General features: G+C 44.8%; 1 protein-coding gene across 1 annotated transcript; it reads left to right on the forward strand.

Moving 5' to 3' along the window:
- Positions 1-5,489: 5,489 nt before the first annotated feature.
- On the forward strand, positions 5,490-18,003 carry GNA12 (G protein subunit alpha 12). Its single transcript, XM_087942200.1, has 4 exons — positions 5,490-6,089; positions 8,861-9,076; positions 14,886-14,936; positions 15,636-18,003. Exons 1-4 carry the CDS (start codon positions 5,709-5,711, stop codon positions 16,203-16,205), a joined length of 1,218 nt encoding a protein of 405 aa, XP_087798326.1. The 5' UTR covers positions 5,490-5,708; the 3' UTR covers positions 16,206-18,003.
- The last annotated feature ends 686 nt before the right edge of the window (positions 18,004-18,689 follow it).

An 18,689-nucleotide genomic window follows, 5' to 3' on the forward strand; every position in this document is an offset into this window, starting at 1 on the left:
CAGTTTCTTTTCTCTAAAGTACATTTTGAGCCACAGGATGGGGGGAAAAAAAGGGTGAGAAATGATGGTTGTTTTGAAGAATCCTGGCTCCCTCTACTGTGAAAAGTGTGTTAAATCCACATCTCTGCAGGTTGCAAAAACAGGATAGGTCTAGACTCTAGCCAAAGGGATATTATTCTTTATTATGACTACAAGTAGTCCTTGACTTACAACAGTTCATTTAGCGACCGTTCAAAGTTACGACGACCCTGAAAAAAAGTGACATGGCCATTTTCACACTTACAACCGTTGCGGTATCAAAATTCAGAAGCTGTTGTGGGTTTGCTGGCAGCAGGTGTGGACGGCTGAGGCCTCGGAGAGCGAGAACTCCAACAAGGGCCCTGCGTGTGATGCAGGGATGGGGCCAGGACCATCAGGGAGTGGAGTGCTGCCTTCGGAGGTTGTGGAGGCTGGCAGCAGTGATGAAGAGGCCCCCGAGGAGCCTGTGCCCAGTGTGCGTGTGCGCAGGGCTGCTCGAAGGAAAGAGCAGCCGCAGCAGCAGGGGTGACTCGGGAGTAAGGCTGCAAGGTAATGGCCCCTCCCTGAGGAGATAAAAGCCAGCTGAGAAACTGGAGCTCTTTGCAGGAAGCAAAGAAATTTTTGCACTCAAGCCTTGTGGATGTTCGGAGTCTCTTGGTTGGTGTTTGGAGACTCTTTGTGTTTGAACTATTTCTTGGCAACTTTATCTAGTGTCCTTGGCAGCCTTGCACAACCTTGGCAAGGCTCGTTCTTATCAGAGATAATTAATTTGAAACAGCCTTTTAACCGAGAAGGAACGGAATTTGTAAAGAATCACCAAAAGGTTTTGCTGTCACCTCCATTTCGTGTTTGTTTCCTTGGAACAAGGTTCGGGTCAGAACAGACACGTGGCGACGGGTTAAGAACCGTCGATCCTGGCCAGTTAATGTTCTAACTGTGTTCCTTTCTCGTGCCCTGGCTGTTCTGCAGGAGGCCCCTTCTTTTAAAAACACCAGTGGGGAAAAACCCTGCACTAAACTGAAAAATACGTTCAGTGTCTCTCCAGAATTAGGTTTTATATTCTGTAAGAGGGACGCGGTGGCACAGTGGCTAAGACGCTGAGCTTGTTGATCAGAAAGGTGGGCAGTTCGGCGGTTCGAATCCCTAGCACCACGTCACGGAGTGAGCTCCCGTTCCTTGTCCCAGCTTCTGCCAACCTTTATTTCCTAAATAAAATAATCAATCAATTACTAAACCCCCACACACTCCAAAGTAGTGAAGACTGTGCATTAAGAAAACCCAGCCGCCGCCTCCAAATCAAACCCTAACGGTGGTGGAGCAGGAATTATGGCACGGGTAAATATTCATTGACAAAAGAGCGCTGGCACTCTTATTTTAGTCTTCATAATAGATCTGCCCTTAGAGGAAGAAAAGACGGAGGCGGGCAGGCAAATGAGAATAAAATACGACTGTCTTGATACAAACAAAAAATAGAAATAGGCTGACTCGGTTCTAGAGGGAGCAGGCAAGCTTTACGCAAAGTTGAACAACAACATACACACCAATTAGTTGAATTTAGGCTGGGAAATTACATAAGGAGTATATCGATGTTTTAATTGAATCGGCGGGGCCAGGGCAAATTCATTTTGTCAAGGGGGACGGAGAGTTGCGAGAAAAACAAAAACCTACAACTTTAAACTGCTGATGCCAGCATTCCCCAATCTGTCGCTTTCCAGATAAGGCAGAAAACCGCTTTCCCCAAATTTCCAAGCCGTTGAACATGGAGTAAATAAATCCGAGCCGTGCCAGGCTGGGGACTAACTGACTACATCTCGAGCGTAATTCCTGGGGGTCTCACCTGAGAGGTAAGCGTGTTAAAATCTCCTTGGTCCTTTTGGGAAAATTAACAGCCCATTTTGGTCTGGGGAAATCCGTGTAAACGAAATGTGCTTAAATTTGATTAGGTAATCCCTCCTAATCTTTTAAACACAGATTAGAAAAGCCGGTTTAACGGGCCCACAAAGCTGCCTTAAGATCTTCTGCCTAGACTGCTCGGTATAGTTATCTGCGGACGGATGGTAGGGGGGAATTGTAGATCAGTTTTATTGACCAAGAGAGGGACGTGTAGTAAGCAACAACAAGGGTCAGTTACGAGCTGGAGCCACACTTCCAATCCCTGTTGGCTGTTCCTCCTCTCCCTCAGAGTCAGTCTCCACCAGGGGCAGGACAGAGAGCATTGTTCAAATAACCCAGGCTTTAGTTACAGGCTTGTACAAGGAATTCTTCTTGTTAAATGAGTTGCACCTGAGTTTACGGCCTTTTTGCCACGGTTGTTAAGTGAATCAGGTGGCCGTTAAGTGAATCTGGTCTCTCTCCTTGTCAGAAGCCAGCTGGGAAGGTCACAAAAAGGGGACCCCAGGACAATGCAACCATCTTAAGTACATGCCAGTTGCCAAGTGCCCGAAATTTGATCACCTGACCGTGGGAACGGTCGTAAGTGTGAAAAACAGTCATAAGGCACTTTTTTTAACACAGCTGCTGTTAACTCTGCACGGTTGCTAAGCAAATGGTTGGAAATCCAGGACTACCTGTAATGCCATACGCTCATTTTGATTTAAGATGAGGATGGTTTAGGGTTTCCTGCTTGGGCGGCGGGGTTGGACTAGATGACCTACAAGGTCCCTTCCAACTCTCTTAATCTGTATCTGTATCTTTACTGGCTGCTTTTAAATGCTAGCAGGAAAATAAGCAGGGGAAAAAACCAGCACCCTAATGGCCCATAATCAATCAGAAAAGTGAGATAAACCATTAATGTTAAATGCCTTTAATCATACGGGCCCCTTATTTCTGTTAGCCCTTTAAATGTTTCAATTAGTAAAACCTAAGAGTTTGTTCTTTTTTAATTTAATTTTCTTCTTGTCCCAAAAAAAAGGGACAACAGGATGCCTTTTTTTAATATATATTCCCTGCAGTCATTTCCCAAACCGCTGCAGTTCCATATCGCCTGATGTGATTTATCCTCTCTCTCTTTTTTTAATCCTCCCCCTTTCCAGCCTGGCTATGAAATAACATGAAATGTGATCTGTCATACGGCTAAGCATATTTTGAGCCATCTTTTTCTTATTATATTAATATTGATCAGAGGTCTTCTCCTTCTGCCTTTTGAAAAATGCACACTTCAAAAAGAAGAAAGGGAAGACGGAGGTTTGATTGGCTCGGCTATAATAAGAACACAATGATCCAAAACGTATTAACTTCGCAAAACATACTTTTCTTTCCTTCAAATCTTCCCTTCTGCGAAGAGAACAAAACAGGGGACGGCTCAGTGGCCACCAAAGTTGGCCTGTCTTTAGAAGGGCCCCATTCAGAGCCATGCTGGTTAAGAATCATGTTAGGTTTGTCTGGCTCCTTGTGGATAGCATTAAGCAAAATGCACTAGGATGAAGTGCAGTATGGTTAGCGATGGAAACTGGAGCTGTTTTCCCCTTTGTGCGATCTTCCCACTAACTCTTCCTGACGGCCTCAGTTTTGGATTGCAAAGCTGAATTGGCAGCGGGGTGCATCGTGGGAGAATTTTAAGCAGAAATTTGGAAATTTCTGTGCCGAAATGGATCCATTCCCAGGGGCCTTTCTCGGTTTATTATCTATGCCAACTTTGTTCCGTTCTCTTTTTGCTTTTCTGTGGTTAACCATTTGTAAACTGCCCCCGAGTGGCATGTAAACCAAATAAAAGGGACTTCAACTTTGCTGCATTATGCAGAAAGAGATGGATTCACAGATAGATCACCGTGACCATAATTCACTTGGGGTTGGATTACAGGAATGCCTGGCTGTTGTGGTTTACGCATCGTGGTTTCAGATGTGTACACTGTCACATGTACTAACACAACCACAGTCTTGTCTCCACTGCTTTCAGACAAATCAGAATTTGTAGGATCTTCTACCCAAGACATGCTTCTAGAATCAACTTTAGGCTTTTAACCACTAGTATCCTATGTACCTTTTTAACCACAATTTAGGCCAAAAACCCCATTAAAAAGAAGAGCCCTGAAGGAGGAGAAAAATAATATCCAATAACTAGGATTCCTTGGGTTTACAACTGAAATGTTTTCTCACAAAAGGTTTAACCCCGTTGTCTTGATGGAGATCTGGTGACATCTGGTGGGTGAGCTAGCAAAGGCCTCCAGAAGGAATGTTTTTCTTCGGGAAATATTGGGCACCGCATAAACTCTAGAAAGGAAAGGACAGGTTGAGTTTTGTGCATTTTGCCCTGGTTTTTTGAGCTTTTGGAGATGATGGGCCACAGGGCACTAGATGGGGGAAGACAGAAAGGGAGATGGGGGGCCATTGGTTGGGATGGGGGAGGACAATATGATTCCAAAATTTAAATGACTGCCTATGTGGTTTGCTAAGAGGGAAAGACCTCTAAGAAGCCTCCAAGGTGCTTTTTTTTCTCAAGAAGCAACTGGGCTTTCTGTTGTTGTTTTTTTTCTTTGAAGATGTTTCTCTTCTCTTCCAAGAAGCTTCTTCAGCTCTGACTCTGGATGGTGGAGGGAAGGATCCAGTTAGAGCCGAAGAAGCTTCTTGGATCAGAAGCGAAATGTCTTCAGAGAGAAAAAACAGAAAGTCCAGTAGGAAAAAAAAAAAGTACTTTTGGGACATCCTTGGATGACCGAGAATCTCCATAGACACCCCTAAGAAGGCCCAGGGCAGGTAGTAGTAAGGGAACTTTAGAAGGGAGCTGTCTCGGGAGGTAGAAAACTTTGCAACCTTTTGCACCCAAATGCCGTGCATGCATTCACACAACTTGTGGACCCGAACATCAGAATGGAATAACTTAGAATAACTTTTTAACTTTATTGTCACGTTGAATATACGCTAATCGGCCACACATTAAGATGAAATTTCATTGCGTAATTCTCTCAAAGAATAAATAAAATAAAATAAAAAATAAATGAATGAATGCATTAAATACAATAAATGCAATAAATTAAATAAGTAAAATAAAATAAAATAAATAAAACACACCACGTATATTATAGACTTTTAACCTTTTTAACCCCGATTAGATAGAATAGGAACAAAGACTAAAGTAGAGCCGGAAGGGGCCTTGGAGGTCCTCTAGTCCAGCCCCCCCCCCCCGCTCAAGCAGGAGAACCTATACACCACGATGCAGGTGAAGAGCGCTGGACTCCAAATCCCATAACTCCTAAAAGACGATGGGCCAGACAGCCTATTAAGACACCCCTTCTCCATTCATAACCTTCTCGCCCGGGTGACGTCACGGACCCCCCCTTTCCCCTGGCGCCCAATCAGCGCCGGCTCCCTCCCCGCTCCGCCCTGACCCTGGGAAAACCCCGCCCCGCCGCTCTCTCTGTCTGTCGTCCCGTCCCGCGCGCGGGGGGGCGGGGTTGTAGTGGGTGGGGAAAGCGAGCGTTCCTCCCGCCCCTCTGGCCCGCTGACTGGTCCCCGAGCAAGCTCCGCCCCGCCCCTCTGTGGACCTTTCCTCGCCTCCGGGCCTCGCCGCCCAATCGGCGTCCGTGTCGGGGCGCGAGCGCCGCCTGGGCCTCGCCCGAGGCGGCGTCTTGGCCCCGCCCCTTCGGGTGGGCGTGAGGGCGAGGACGGAGGGAAGGTCGCGGCGGCTGAGGCGGCGCCTTTCCCGCCCGGGCCTGTCTGAGGGGTTCGCCGCCGCCGCCGCCGCCTCCTCCTCCATGGCCGGGGTGGTGCGCTCCCTCGGCCGCTGCCTGTGGCCGGCGGGCGGCGACCCCGGGGCCGAGGCGGCGGCCGGGCCTGTGGAGCCGAGCAAGGAAAGCGGCCTTCCCCGGTCGCCGCCGTCCCCGCCGCCGCCGCTGCCTGTTTCTCTCCGCCGCCGGGAGCTGGAGCGCGAGGCGCGCCGGCGGAGCCGCGAGATCGACGCGCTGCTGGCCCGCGAGCGCCGCGCCGTCCGCCGCCTGGTGCGGATCCTGCTGCTGGGCGCCGGCGAGAGCGGCAAGTCGACCTTCCTCAAGCAGATGCGCATCATCCACGGCCGCGAGTTCGACCAGAAGGCGCTGCTCGAGTTCCGCGCCACCATCTACGAGAACGCCCTGAAGGTGGGCTTCGCCGCGTGGCCTCCTTTCCTCCACCCCCACCCCCACCCCGCGCTTTGCCGCTCCCCCTTGCCCCCCCCCCCACCTCCTCTCTGGAAGCGGAGTGTGTGTGGGGGGAAGAATTAAAGCCCAGGGCTCCCCCTTCCCCACAGGGTGGTATGGGGTGGGGTCTCCTGCTGGAGCAAGGGGGTTGGGCTAGAGGACCTCTAAGGCCCCTTCCCGACCTGTTGTGGGGGGTCTGTCCCTGCTCTCTTCACCCAAGGATGTTTCTTCCAACTCTCCCCCTGCATGATTTCTCCTTGGTGGGGAGAGAAGGGTCACCTGTCCCCATGTTAAGTGGAGACCCCTGGATAGGCTGCCCTCCCTTAGAAAGAGGGGATTACACACACACACTCAGGGCCCCCCATGATACACACACACACACACAGGGCCCTTTGACCCACACACACACACACACACACTTAGGGGCCCTTTGATCCCCCCCACACACTTAGGGCTGCCCTCCCTTAGAGGGATTACACAGACACAGACACACACACACACACACACACGGCCCCTTTGACCCCCCACAGACACACACACACTTAGGGGCCCTTTGATCCCCCACACACTTAGGGCTGCCCTCCCTTAGAGGGATTACACAGACACACACACACACACACACACACACACACACACACACGGCCCTTTGACCCACACACACACACATTTAGGGCTGCCCTCCCTTAGAAAGATGGATTACACACTCAGGGCCCCCCATGATACACACACACACACTTAGGGGCCCTTTGACACCCCCCCCACACACACACACTTGGGGCCCCCATGATATCCACACACACACACATTTAGGGTTGCCCTCCCTTAGAAAGAGGGATTACACACTCAGGCCCCCATGATACACACACACACACACAGGGCCCTTTGACACACACACACACTTACCCCCATGATATCCACACACACACACACTTAGGCAGAGGATTACACACACACACACACACACTTAGGGCTCCTCCTTGGAAAGTGGGATTACACACACAAACACTTAGGACCCCTTGAGAGCCCCCCCTTGATGTACTGAGTTCCAGTCCTGTCTTGGGTTGGGAAGCCAGTTGGGGTGATTAGGGACCCTCTCTTCCCCCCCAGGCCCAACCCATCTTGGCAGGGTGGTGGTCTGCTATTTAGCTTTCTTCACATTTCCTCCCCCCAAAAAAAAAACCCTTGCAAGATTTCCTGGTGGTCTCATATCCCCTGTTAAGTAGAGACCTCCAGGTTGAATAGGCTCTGCCGCTGCCGCCCCCTTCGGAAAAGAAGGATTTCCTCCCCCTACGTATGTGGCCCCCAGCTTGGTGTACTGGTTAAGTGGCTAGGCTAAAAACAAGAGGCCCTGAGTTCCGGTCCTGCCTTGGGCATGGAGGCTAGCAGGGGATTAAGGGCTTGGCCTCTCCTCAGCCCAACCCACCTTGGCAAGGTTATTTAGGCAAGGTCTGCTATTTAGCTTTTTTAACATTTCTCCCCCCCCCAAAAAAAAAACATTGCAAGATTTCTTGGTGGTCTCATATCCCCCTGTTAAGTAGAGACCTCCAGGTCGAACAGCCTTTGAGAAAGAAGGATTGGCGGTCTGCCGCTGCTTTTGTCCAACATTGCCTGCAGGATTTCCTGGTGGTCTCCTGCCCACCTGTTGAAGCAGAGCTGTCCAAAAGGAAACAGCCTATCCCAGGATGCATTTCCTCCAGCATCCATCCCCTTGTGGTCCAAGTTCTGTGTAAAGGCTAAGCAGGTGGGCTTGAGACCCGAATTCTAGTATTCCCTGAGACTAGGAACCCTGCCAGGTGAAGTGACGTCCTTCTGTCTTTCTCAGCCCAATACACCCACCCACTCAACCATACAGTCATGGAAAATCTGTACGGATTGCACTTGCGTAACATTAAATTAAATTTTAATTTCAGCATCCCGTGAGTGGATTCATAAAGCCATGAGTTAAATGACCCATGGATTATCATGGTGTGTGGACCCAGTTATGTTTTTATTAAAAGTTCCCGGAGGGAAAAAATAATTTATTGGAGGGCGTTACAACATTCCTTCCCACCACCCTACCTTCAGAGTTCAGAAGACAATCTAATTCGACCTGTGCCAGTGTTATTTCTTAAGGTGCACGGGGCAATTAAAAAAAAGGGGGGGCAGCCGAGCCGGATATGCACACCCTGCTAGTTGCACAGGCTTGTCTTCAGATATGGCTTTCTTGCCTGGGGGTTTGAAAAAAAAACCTGTTCTAAACCTTAGGAATCCAGACTTTTCCTCTTGCGAACCAATCCTAGATTATTGGCCTAAACCACCATTTTTCCTAAGATGGAGGAGGGGGGAAAAAAACACCATTTGTTTGTTCTGTGGAAGGTTTTGCTGGACCTCTTCCTGTACCTTAAAAGTGGTTCTAAAGTGAGGCTTAACAGAAGTTTGTCTCCCAATCTGCAGGTGTTGCGAAACTTAAATTCTTGCCTTCTCCGCCCCCAAGTAGCCTTGCTGTGTTGGTGGTACACTACTACCCACAACAAATGGGAATTTTTTATCTTTAAGAAGACCACATCCCAGCTTAATAACAAGGATGGAATTTGGCTCTCAAAAGTTGTCTAAAATATCTTGGAATGTAGAGCAAGGGAGAACTGGCCAAGTAAAAGCACACGTGGTTCTATTAGTGTGTTAAAGATTGAGCATAGATGGGCAACATAGGACCTGAAATGTATTTCTCTGCTGCTGCTTCTTCGTTTTTTTAGGGCTGCAGGGTTCTAGTTGATGCACGGGACAAACTGGGCATTCCTTGGCAGTACGCGGAAAATGAGAAGCATGCCATGTTCCTAATGGCCTTTGAAAATAAACCGGGCATGTTCATTGAACCTTCCGTGTTCCAGTTGTATGTACCAGCTCTGACCGGCCTGTGGAGGGATTCTGGGATCAAGGAAGCTTTCAGCCGTCGAAGTGAATATCAGCTGGTGAGTAAACTGAACCAAAAGCAAGTCTCCCCCCCCCCCCCACCTCCCATTTCCTAAACACTCCTCCCATTTAAAGCAGCCTCTTATAATAATTACTAGCTCTAAACCAGGGGTGTCCAACCTTGGCAACTTTAAGACTTGTGGACTTCAACTCCCAGAATTCCTCAGCCAGCTTTGCTGGCTGAGGAATTCTGGGAGTTGAAGTCCACAAGTCTTAAAGTTGCCAAGGTTGGACACCCTGCTCTAAACCAAGGTTGGACACCCCTGCTCTAAACTCTCCTTCCTTCCTTCCTTCCTTCCTTCCTTCCTTCCTTCCTTCCTTCCTTCCTTCCTTCCTTCCTTCCTTCCTTTCATCCACCCATCCATAAAGTTAGATTCTTGCCCTTCCTTCCAATGCTCCATTGTGTAGACAAAGCTTAGTCCAACAAGAGCTATTCAGAACTGAAGAATATTTGTGAGCATTAACAAAATAAAGAGCAAAATATAAACAATTGGACGCTGCAAATAATGTGGATAGGCGTGGCTAACTTTTGTGCATTGATTTACAAGATGGATGATTGCCTGTGTCACATTGGTGCCAATATTTAATACATTTTAACGATGTTTCTTGTGACGGACCTGGTAACTCCCAATGTAATATATCATGACTGCTGCTGTCAGTAGAACAATATACAACAATTTACTTCCTACTTTAAACTTCCACTTTATGTAAAAGTACACAGTGAACATGTAGTGTGCTGTATTGAAATAGATTTTTTTTTAAAAAAAATTCAAGTACAATCTCTTTGCTTGTTTAAGGAGGAGCATCTTGTAGCAAAAGAGGTGCATTAGTTTATGGTAGCCAAACATCAAGAGGAGTCTAGTAACGCCTTAGATTATTGTTATTATTATTATTATTATTGTTGTTGTTGTTGTTATTATTATTGTTGTTATTGTTATTGTTGTTGTTGTTGTTGTTGTTATTATTATTAAATTAAAAAGCATGCACTATTGTGAATTGCAGCTCACTTCATTAGTGTGGCTAAACAGATGTAGGACTTGTTGGGGTGAAGAGGAGAGAAATGATTCATGAAATCATAAAATTTATTCCTCTGAAAATGTGTTGCTAGGCTCTTTCTGGGTTTAAGGATTATTGTATAACTTTCAGACTACTACATGGGGAAAGCTTTGGGAAAGCCCGGGTCGGTTGCCTGCCGATAACGTCGCTTCTGAAGTAACCAATGTGGGAATTTCAACAGGGGCTTTGAACTGGGCTTGAGCTGTGTTTTAAACAGACATTCATAGGGCATTGTTAATGCCTCCTTTGTTTTTATTTGTAAGAGCAAGAGCAAGACTCTCACAGAGTTGTTTCCAGTAAAATCGGACCGCTTCCTTGTTAAGCAAGAACACATAATAACATCGTCATATGAATGCAGTTCTACCACTTTTAAATAGGCTAGGCTGGAAAGAAACACAAAACTCTGTTTGTGGCTTTGGGTCTTTGGCCTGCCTTCTACGGAAGATTGAAAGTTGCTTCAAAATAGCTCACAACAAATTTGGGGAGTATGTCACTGAAAAGCCAATTCAGGCAGACCTGGATTTACGACCGTAATTGAGCAGAAATTACGGTCATAAGTCAGGGTGGTTGATCAGTGGGTCATCACGTGACTGACCCAATTCTACGGTGATTGTTAAGTGAATCGCCATGGTTGCTAAGCGAATCCATGGTGGTTAAGCAAACCCTTTGTCTATAAAGGGCATTTTTTTTGCCCGAAACCTGAAATCAACATCAGTTTCTGGGGGCGGAGGAGGGGAGGAATTGTAAATTATCACAGGACACCACAAATAGCCATAAATGCAGGTGGATTGCCAAGCACCCAAAATGTAACCACACGACTGCAGGGGAGGCCTGGCTGTCAGAACTCCAAATCTCAATTGCAGTTATCTTCTTTTGTGTGTGTGTGTCTGTCATAATGTCAAACTGTTGCAAGTGGAAGATTACCCACATCTGCAGGTTTTCCATTAAGTCTTCAGTTGCTAAAAACTCTGCAATGTGGTCTCCCTACTTGACAAACTTAAGAACTTCTTGGCTGATTATTTAGGCCACTGTAACTTTCTATAGCTTTCTTCTTTTTTCTTTTTTTAAAATGATATAAAAATGTCTCCCCAGTGGCATGTTTCATAACCAAAAGGTTTGCTGTCGTAAAATCCACGTTTTATTTTTGTTTGCACTGTTTGTCCTTTAAATTATGTGTGTGTGTGTGTGTGTGTGTGTATGTATGTATATGTATGTATATATGTATGTATGGTATTCAGCTTTGTTCGGGTATTTTCCCACGTCATTGTAGTTGTGCTTTTAAAGTTGTAGCAACGTTTCGGCAGAATCTCATCTGCCATCATCAGGCTTCTGTATTGTGTATATTCTGTATTGTGTATTGTGTACAATACAGAAGCCTGATGATGGCAGATGAGATTCTGCCGAAACGTTGCTACAACTTTAAAAGCACAACTACAATGACGTGGGGAAATACCCAAACAAAGCTGAATACATACATACATACATACATACATACATACATACATACGCAACTTTGTAACTCTCTTGGCTGTTTACTTTAATACGTATCTTTAAAAAAAAAAAAAAGCATTGAGTGATATCCAGCCAGTGTTTTCCAGAAAGCCTTATTGGAGGAGCAATTTCAAACCTCTTTGTTTCCTACTTTTGATTTCTGCAATTTGCACTGGCTGATCTGTGCTTCCGTTGGCCCCCATCCCAAATAAATGTACAGATGTGTCCTAAGAGAGAGTAAGTCGCCCTCCTGCCCTCCCCAAAAGACGTTTCTTGACCGAGCTCCATTTATCCATTGAAGTCAGGCAAATAAAGTTAGGAAACGACTAGTGAGAAAGTCAGGCAATGTGCGGTACATTTTCTTGTGAGATATCAGAACTTTGGAACTGTGTTCAGTAGCACTTTAGCATAGCTGAAGCCATAAATGCTGATGTTTGGACACTTAATCTCTTTATTTATTTATATCTCACCATAGTTCAATGTTACCCGTGGCCTAAATCCCACCCCCTTCGCTTAACTTCAGTTTTGTTTCCATTACCTCCCACGGAATCTTCTAGGTCTTGCCCTTAAATGGCAATTGTCACAACATGGCGAGGTTATGTGATGTTGTGGTGCTGTGTCTGAGTTATATGGTGCCTTGTGGGTTTATTTTATTTATTCTGTTTTATGGAACACCCTAGTGAGCCGTCCAGGATTATCTTACCATAGGATAGATGGCCATACAAAACATGGCTGTGTTTGACCCTGAGATCGCCCTGAGCATTGGAACCCTTTGGAATCCATCTTTCAAAAGGTGCTCGTGTGCGTCTGTGGGCATCCATTCAGAAAGCATGGAGCCTGTGCAGCGATAATTCTAATTTTAGGTGATGGTGCGAGATCTGTACTATTTATAGCCCCATACCGTGGCAGGAAAATGTTCATTCAGAACTCAGAATGTCACTACACTTGTGGGGCTTACAATTTTGCTCTGGGATAAGTCGTGAAGCGTAGCTCTCTGGGCAGCTGGGATGCATTCAAAAGAGATTTGTTTTCAGTGCTACAGTTAGTATTTTTGTTTCTTAACGACCGGAATTGAGCCCCAGATTTCTGTTGATAGAGTGAGACCGTTGTTAAGTGAGTTTTGTCCCATTTTATGCCACTCTTTCTTGCCACAGTTGTTAAGGGAAGCATTGCAGTTAAGTTAGTCACATGGTTGTTGAGTGAATCTGGCCTCCCATTGACTTTGCTTGTCAGGAGGTCGCAAACAACTGTCATAAATATGAGTCAGTTGCCGAGCGTCCAGATTTTGGGGATGCTGCAACGGTCATAAGTGTGGAAAAACTATCACTTTTTTCAGGGCCGTTGTAGCTTGGAATAGTCACTCAGTTAACCGTTGCTAAGTCAAGGACCACCTGCACCATCTCCTGCTAAAACGGAATATTCTTTCTTTCATTTCTTGTGTTTTATTAAATCAGTATGACTTTATTTAGCATGTGAACCGCCTGGATTTTCATACTTTGTAACTGTGAATTAATCAAGCGCTCTTTTTAAGATGAAAGCAAGAAGACGCTCCACAGTATCGCCCCGAAATAAACAAGATAAAAAGTTGGAACAATGCTCAGATGTGGGAGCTGGCTTATTTCAGGGCTGTAGTTCCCAGCTCTGGGTTTTCAAATTCCCAGATGTGGGATGACTCATGGCTGCTGTTCAGCGATGGGGACAGTACCTCCTCCTACGTTGTCCCAATTGGCCGGACTGACTCAGAGGATGCACGAGAGGAGAGAGATATAAAGTGAAAATGAATCATCTATATTTTTATGTTAACTCTTTAGGTGTATATATTTATTTGTTATTTACTTAAAACATGTTTTCCCCCACCAATCCAAGGACAACAGAGAGGTTAATGATTTGAAGACATTGTTGGTGTATAATGGAGGGTTTAAAAATTAAGAAGTACACCTCAATCCTAGTCAAATCAGATAAGAGCACTAGATGAAATTAGAACTAGATCAAGTTGGATTATATTGTTCCCATTTAAGATCTGACATACGTAAGAATTGTGATCTAATCTTGGATTTTATTCAGGAGTTAAGATTGTTCATAGATCTAGCTGCTTTGTGTACTATATGCTAATTGTCATAAATGCTGACCGGCTTCAACCCTTGTTGGTGAACAAAGGAAACACAAAGACAGAATAATACAATAATGTAGCAAGAAAAAACTATCCTATGAGGGACATATACAAACAACTACTGTTAAAATTGGAATATGTTTTGCTTGCTTGAGAAATACAAGAACGGTGGGACCACGTGTAGCTCTAAGGCAGAGGTATCCAACCTCGGCAACTTTTAATTGTGTGGATTTTCAACTCCCACAAGCCACCTATGCTCTATGTGTTCCTTCTGTGGAGGTACTTGAAAAAAGTTTAGGGTTTTCAAGTGGATATTGTGTGCTTTACTGGAAACCACATGAAGGTTGCTTTATCTTGTAAGCAGTCAGGACAAACAAACACTTCTGGATTGTGGGTTGTTGTTTTTTACTTTGTAAGGAGAAAAAAATTCCTGTCCAGGTATTGAGGAAACAAAAGAACGAGCCATTGTATCACAAGAATCTATGGCCTGTCCTAAGGGCACAATGACAAAGCTATTTTATTTTACAGCCTGCTGTGTAAATTCTCTTCCCCAAAGTGTGTTCACAGCTCTAGCTTGGCTTACCGACTGTCCCATAAAGGGATCATTGCAAGGCAGAGCCAAGCAGAGTAAATATGTTTTCAGGGATCGGTTTTTCCAGATCCCAGCTCTGGTTCTGAAGCAATACGGCCAGTTCTGTTGATGATGCACTTGATCCCAGCACTTATACTGCAGTTTAATGTAATTTCTTAATGTAAATGAAGGTCTTCTGTTTTGCAGAAACAGCTGGATGATTGCCTTGTCATTGGATGATTCTAAAGTTCTCTTAAAGGCTGGTTTAAGTTGACCCCAAAACTTCATTGGATTGGTACAGAAAGCAACATGCTGACAGATGAGAAACATTTCAGTGGGATAGTTTGGACACTACATAGGTTGCCAGTATCTTTCCAAGTACAATTCAAGGGATATTAAAATCCCAGTGTGGTGAAAATGTGGCTTTTTCAGGGGAATATTGGGCACTAAAGTCTTCAGTGTGTCTTCTTAACCATGGGACATTTAAATCTAAATATAACTCTTGTGAGCTGCTCAAGAGTTTGTTGAAGTAAGGCAGGATGTAAACCATAAGTAAATACACTCTTCTCTTTCTCAACAGGGTGAATCCGTAAAATATTTCCTGGATAATCTGGATCGGATTGGCCAGTTGGTGAGATTTTTCTCTTTGTGTTGTTTTGTGTCGTACACATTCAAATCATAGATAAGAGAAGTAATAGCACTGGGAAATGTTCCTCAAAATCCTAGAACTGGATGTTTGAGCATGTAGATTTAGTGAATAATATCTCTTCTTAAGCAGAATAATCACTTCTTATAAGTAGGAGCTCTTATTCTTCCTCTGGGAAAAAAAGTATGTTTTGTGCCCACTGTTTAAAAAAACCAAGACATGATGAATGCATCCATTGTTCAGACCAACTCCCCTTAGTAGCAGTGAAAGTTTGCCAGTCCCAGCGTCAGTGAAACCTAGATTATCCTAGATTGTCAGGCATTCTGGATTTTACTGCATGTCTTGAAAGGCTGGCACATAACTTCAGAGGCTACAGAAACCAGGCTGCAAAGTTCAGTAAACTACTGAAATTCATTCTTCAGATTAAGTTTGCACAAAATAGGGGGGAAATAACCTGAGATAAAAGCGAGCTGTTAACACAAACACAGACCTGCAACCTTGGCATCTGAACAGCCCTTGCAAGATTAGCCTCTAACTTATCCTTCCCAGTGTTCAGTTCCAGAATCTTCATTCCGCCGCAGCGTATCTAGACGCTACTTCGGCAGATTTAACTTCCCTTTTGAAGTGTGATCTTTCTCCTACTTCCCGTGTCTTTTATTTTTTTTCCCCCTTTTCTTTCTGCAGAATTATTTCCCCAGCAAACAAGATATCCTGCTGGCTAGAAAAGCGACCAAAGGAATCGTGGAGCACGACTTCATCATTAAGAAGATCCCTTTCAAAATGGTGGACGTGGGTGGGCAGAGGTCTCAGCGCCAGAAGTGGTTCCAGTGCTTTGACGGCATAACGTCGATACTGTTCATGGTCTCCTCCAGCGAATACGACCAGGTTCTGATGGAAGACCGGCGCACCAACAGACTAGTGGAGTCCATGAACATCTTCGAGACCATCGTCAACAACAAGCTCTTCTTCAACGTCTCCATCATTCTGTTCCTGAACAAAATGGACCTCCTGGTGGACAAAGTCAAGACGGTCAGCATCAAGAAGCATTTCTCAGACTTTAGGGGCGACCCTCACCGCCTGGAAGACGTCCAGCGCTACCTGGTGCAGTGCTTTGACCGGAAGAGGCGGAACCGCAGCAAGCCCCTTTTCCATCACTTCACCACCGCCATCGACACCGAAAACATCCGCTTCGTCTTCCACGCGGTGAAGGACACCATCCTTCAGGAGAACCTTAAGGATATCATGCTGCAGTGAGTGAAAATGGAATCCTCTCCAGAGAAACCTGGCCCCTGGTAGGGCATCCTTGTCCCCACGGGGTGTCTGTCCTCCGGAGATCCGTGCTGTGCCTTGGGTTAGGAAAGCCGAGAAGCAGAAGCGGGAGGATTGCAGGAGCTTCCAGCAAGAGCTCCTGCATCGCCGCTCCTCAACCAAGAACACAACCGAACGATCTTATTTCCTCTCGGCTTTGGGGAAAGCCAGAGTGGTGGGGAAATGCAAGCAGGGCGTCTTGGGTGAATTGATCTTATTCTGCAACGAGGCCAGAACGTTCTAGCCTCCATACCCGTCAGCCTTAAATGAGTTTTGGGTGCTGAAATAATGAATTTGGTAATATATTTCATTTCTTCACCGAGGTTTCTTTTGAAGAGAACACATGGCAATCCGCGGTCATAATTCCGAGACCAGTATAGGAGCCAGGGGCATACCCAGAGGTTTTTGCCAACAGTTGTTTAGCTCTTGTAAATGTTTAGACTTTCCATGGAAAATCCAGAGTTGTAAACTGAAATTTAGACGGTTATACAAACAAACAATATATATATATAAGCAAGATGTATCAAAGCAGGTTAGGTAGCCAAAGCCTAGGTCAGAAGAACATAGCTTTGTATAAGATTGTTACTGCTTGGTGAGACATCGCTCCAGCAGTAGTAGTGAAAATAACACACTTAGTGCTTTGGTAAAACAACTTTGATTCTGTTTAAAATGAGATCTGTATTAAAAAAAAGAAATCCCCTCACTACCACAGCCTTTCCTGTCTAACATGGAAGTTAATCTGATTTTTAGATAGGTCTTGGCCAGGAGCAACGGCCCATAGCACAGTAGTGAATTGTTGTTTAAAAAAATAATAATAATAATCAGTGTTTTGGAGCCACTGAATTTGGATTAAAGGGTCCTGCTTTGAGTTTCTTCTTAACTATATAGGGATTTACCGATGTATGTCATAATGCATTTTAAAAAAAAAAAAAATCCGACACGTGTAATTTGCCCCATTAAGGCTAGAATAGAATATGTGTGAATTTGCAGAAGGCTGTGAATAACATTGATGTGAGCTTATTTTTCCCCCCTCCATTCTAAAACTTTGTGCTTAACTATGGGTGCCTTTCTTTTGTGTACAGACAGTTCACACTTTTGTCTACTCTGAAGTATGTGTCAATCAAACAAGTCCTGCCTTATCCATCCTACAATCATTATTCAGGGATAATCTTAACCATGAGAACTGTTTACTGTGACTTTGGTACCATATTTTGTCATAAAACAAAGGGCTTCGTCTTTCCTATGAACTTCTTTGAATGCCATGCACCCTTTGGGGGACAATCAAAATGCAAGGCAATTTTCTAGGTGCTGATAGCACAGGTCAATAACCAGCTTAAAAACCTTTTGTGACTTCCAGTTCAGGGGAGTTCTAAGATATATATATATATATTCCCCCCCGTGTGTAGATCATTCAGATTTACGTGTGGTGTCCCACATTCTAAAGGCCACACTTTCCATTTTAGTAGTCTATTTTGTGCAAAGCTGATCTGCTTCTGAGAAGCGGGTTACATTTGTTTCCAGGTTTTAAGTAAAAGTAAGACAGACTTAATCATTAAAAGCCACAGACTTTCAGCTTCGGAGGCTGTTTCTTTTAAGGGTTACCTATGAGCACACCTGAAAGCAGTTAACATCTTGAACCCGTTATTTTTATCGTCTCTAAATAAGATGTCTTTTGCCAAAAATCTGAGTTTTGCAAGCTGTAAAACGGTTGTCTGCTGGGGAAATAAAAGGGAATGCATCTTAAGTTTGATGGACCTTATTTTATAATTAGAGCTAGTGCTATATTTATCCTTTGGAAATCCTAAAGAGGCCCAGGGACTTCCAGTACATTCCTCGAAGAGAGTCTTGACAGGAGGAAGGGCCCAAACTCTGCAAAGCTCAGCAACATCCGAATGGCACATATGCAAATATTTTAATTCATTTCTTTGCCAGGGGTTTCTTCTGGGTAGATGAAATTCGGTCTATCTGGTAACATGACTTCTAAAACTTGTCTCCAGTAGTAGCACAAGCCGCTTTACAAGTACATTTGGTCATGACCCACACCTCATTTTGGAAATTTGGCACTTACAAAAAAAAAAAAATGGTGCGGAAGGGGAAATCGGCCACAGTGGAAAAAAATGTAAATTTTTTGGTCGGAACCCAATTTGGTTGTGGTCAGAAGCGTTCGTGACCAGAGGTTCTACTCTACTTAAAACCTGAATTATGCCACCAGTCACCTCTTAAAGTGGTTTTTAAAGAACAAGGTGCTAATCCACACTGTATTTATCAAGACTTACTTTTTATTCTTTTTTTCCTATTGTAGAAGCATGCCTTGCCAAATGTATTATACAGCTCTACGTTTCTTCGATAACCAAATAACAAGTTGTCTTGTGGTATAAACAAGAGCTTACCGAGGAAAACAAATAAAAGGTTTTGATAGCCAGATAAAAC

This window comes from Notechis scutatus, chromosome 12, assembly GCF_049901735.1.
Source record: "Notechis scutatus isolate UNSWTSFEM ecotype Mainland chromosome 12, rNotScu1.2, whole genome shotgun sequence".
NCBI lineage: Eukaryota > Metazoa > Chordata > Lepidosauria > Squamata > Elapidae > Notechis > Notechis scutatus.

Bases quoted from the DNA above. Each gene is read 5' to 3' on its own strand.
- GNA12 (XM_087942200.1), top strand. From the start codon at position 5,709: ATGGCCGGGGTGGTGCGCTCCCTCGGCCGCTGCCTGTGGCCGGCGGGC. The intron at 9,077-14,885 runs GTGAGTAAACTG...CTTTCTCAACAG, and splicing joins GTCGAAGTGAATATCAGCTG to GGTGAATCCGTAAAATATTT. The intron at 14,937-15,635 runs GTGAGATTTTTC...TTCTTTCTGCAG, and splicing joins TGGATCGGATTGGCCAGTTG to AATTATTTCCCCAGCAAACA.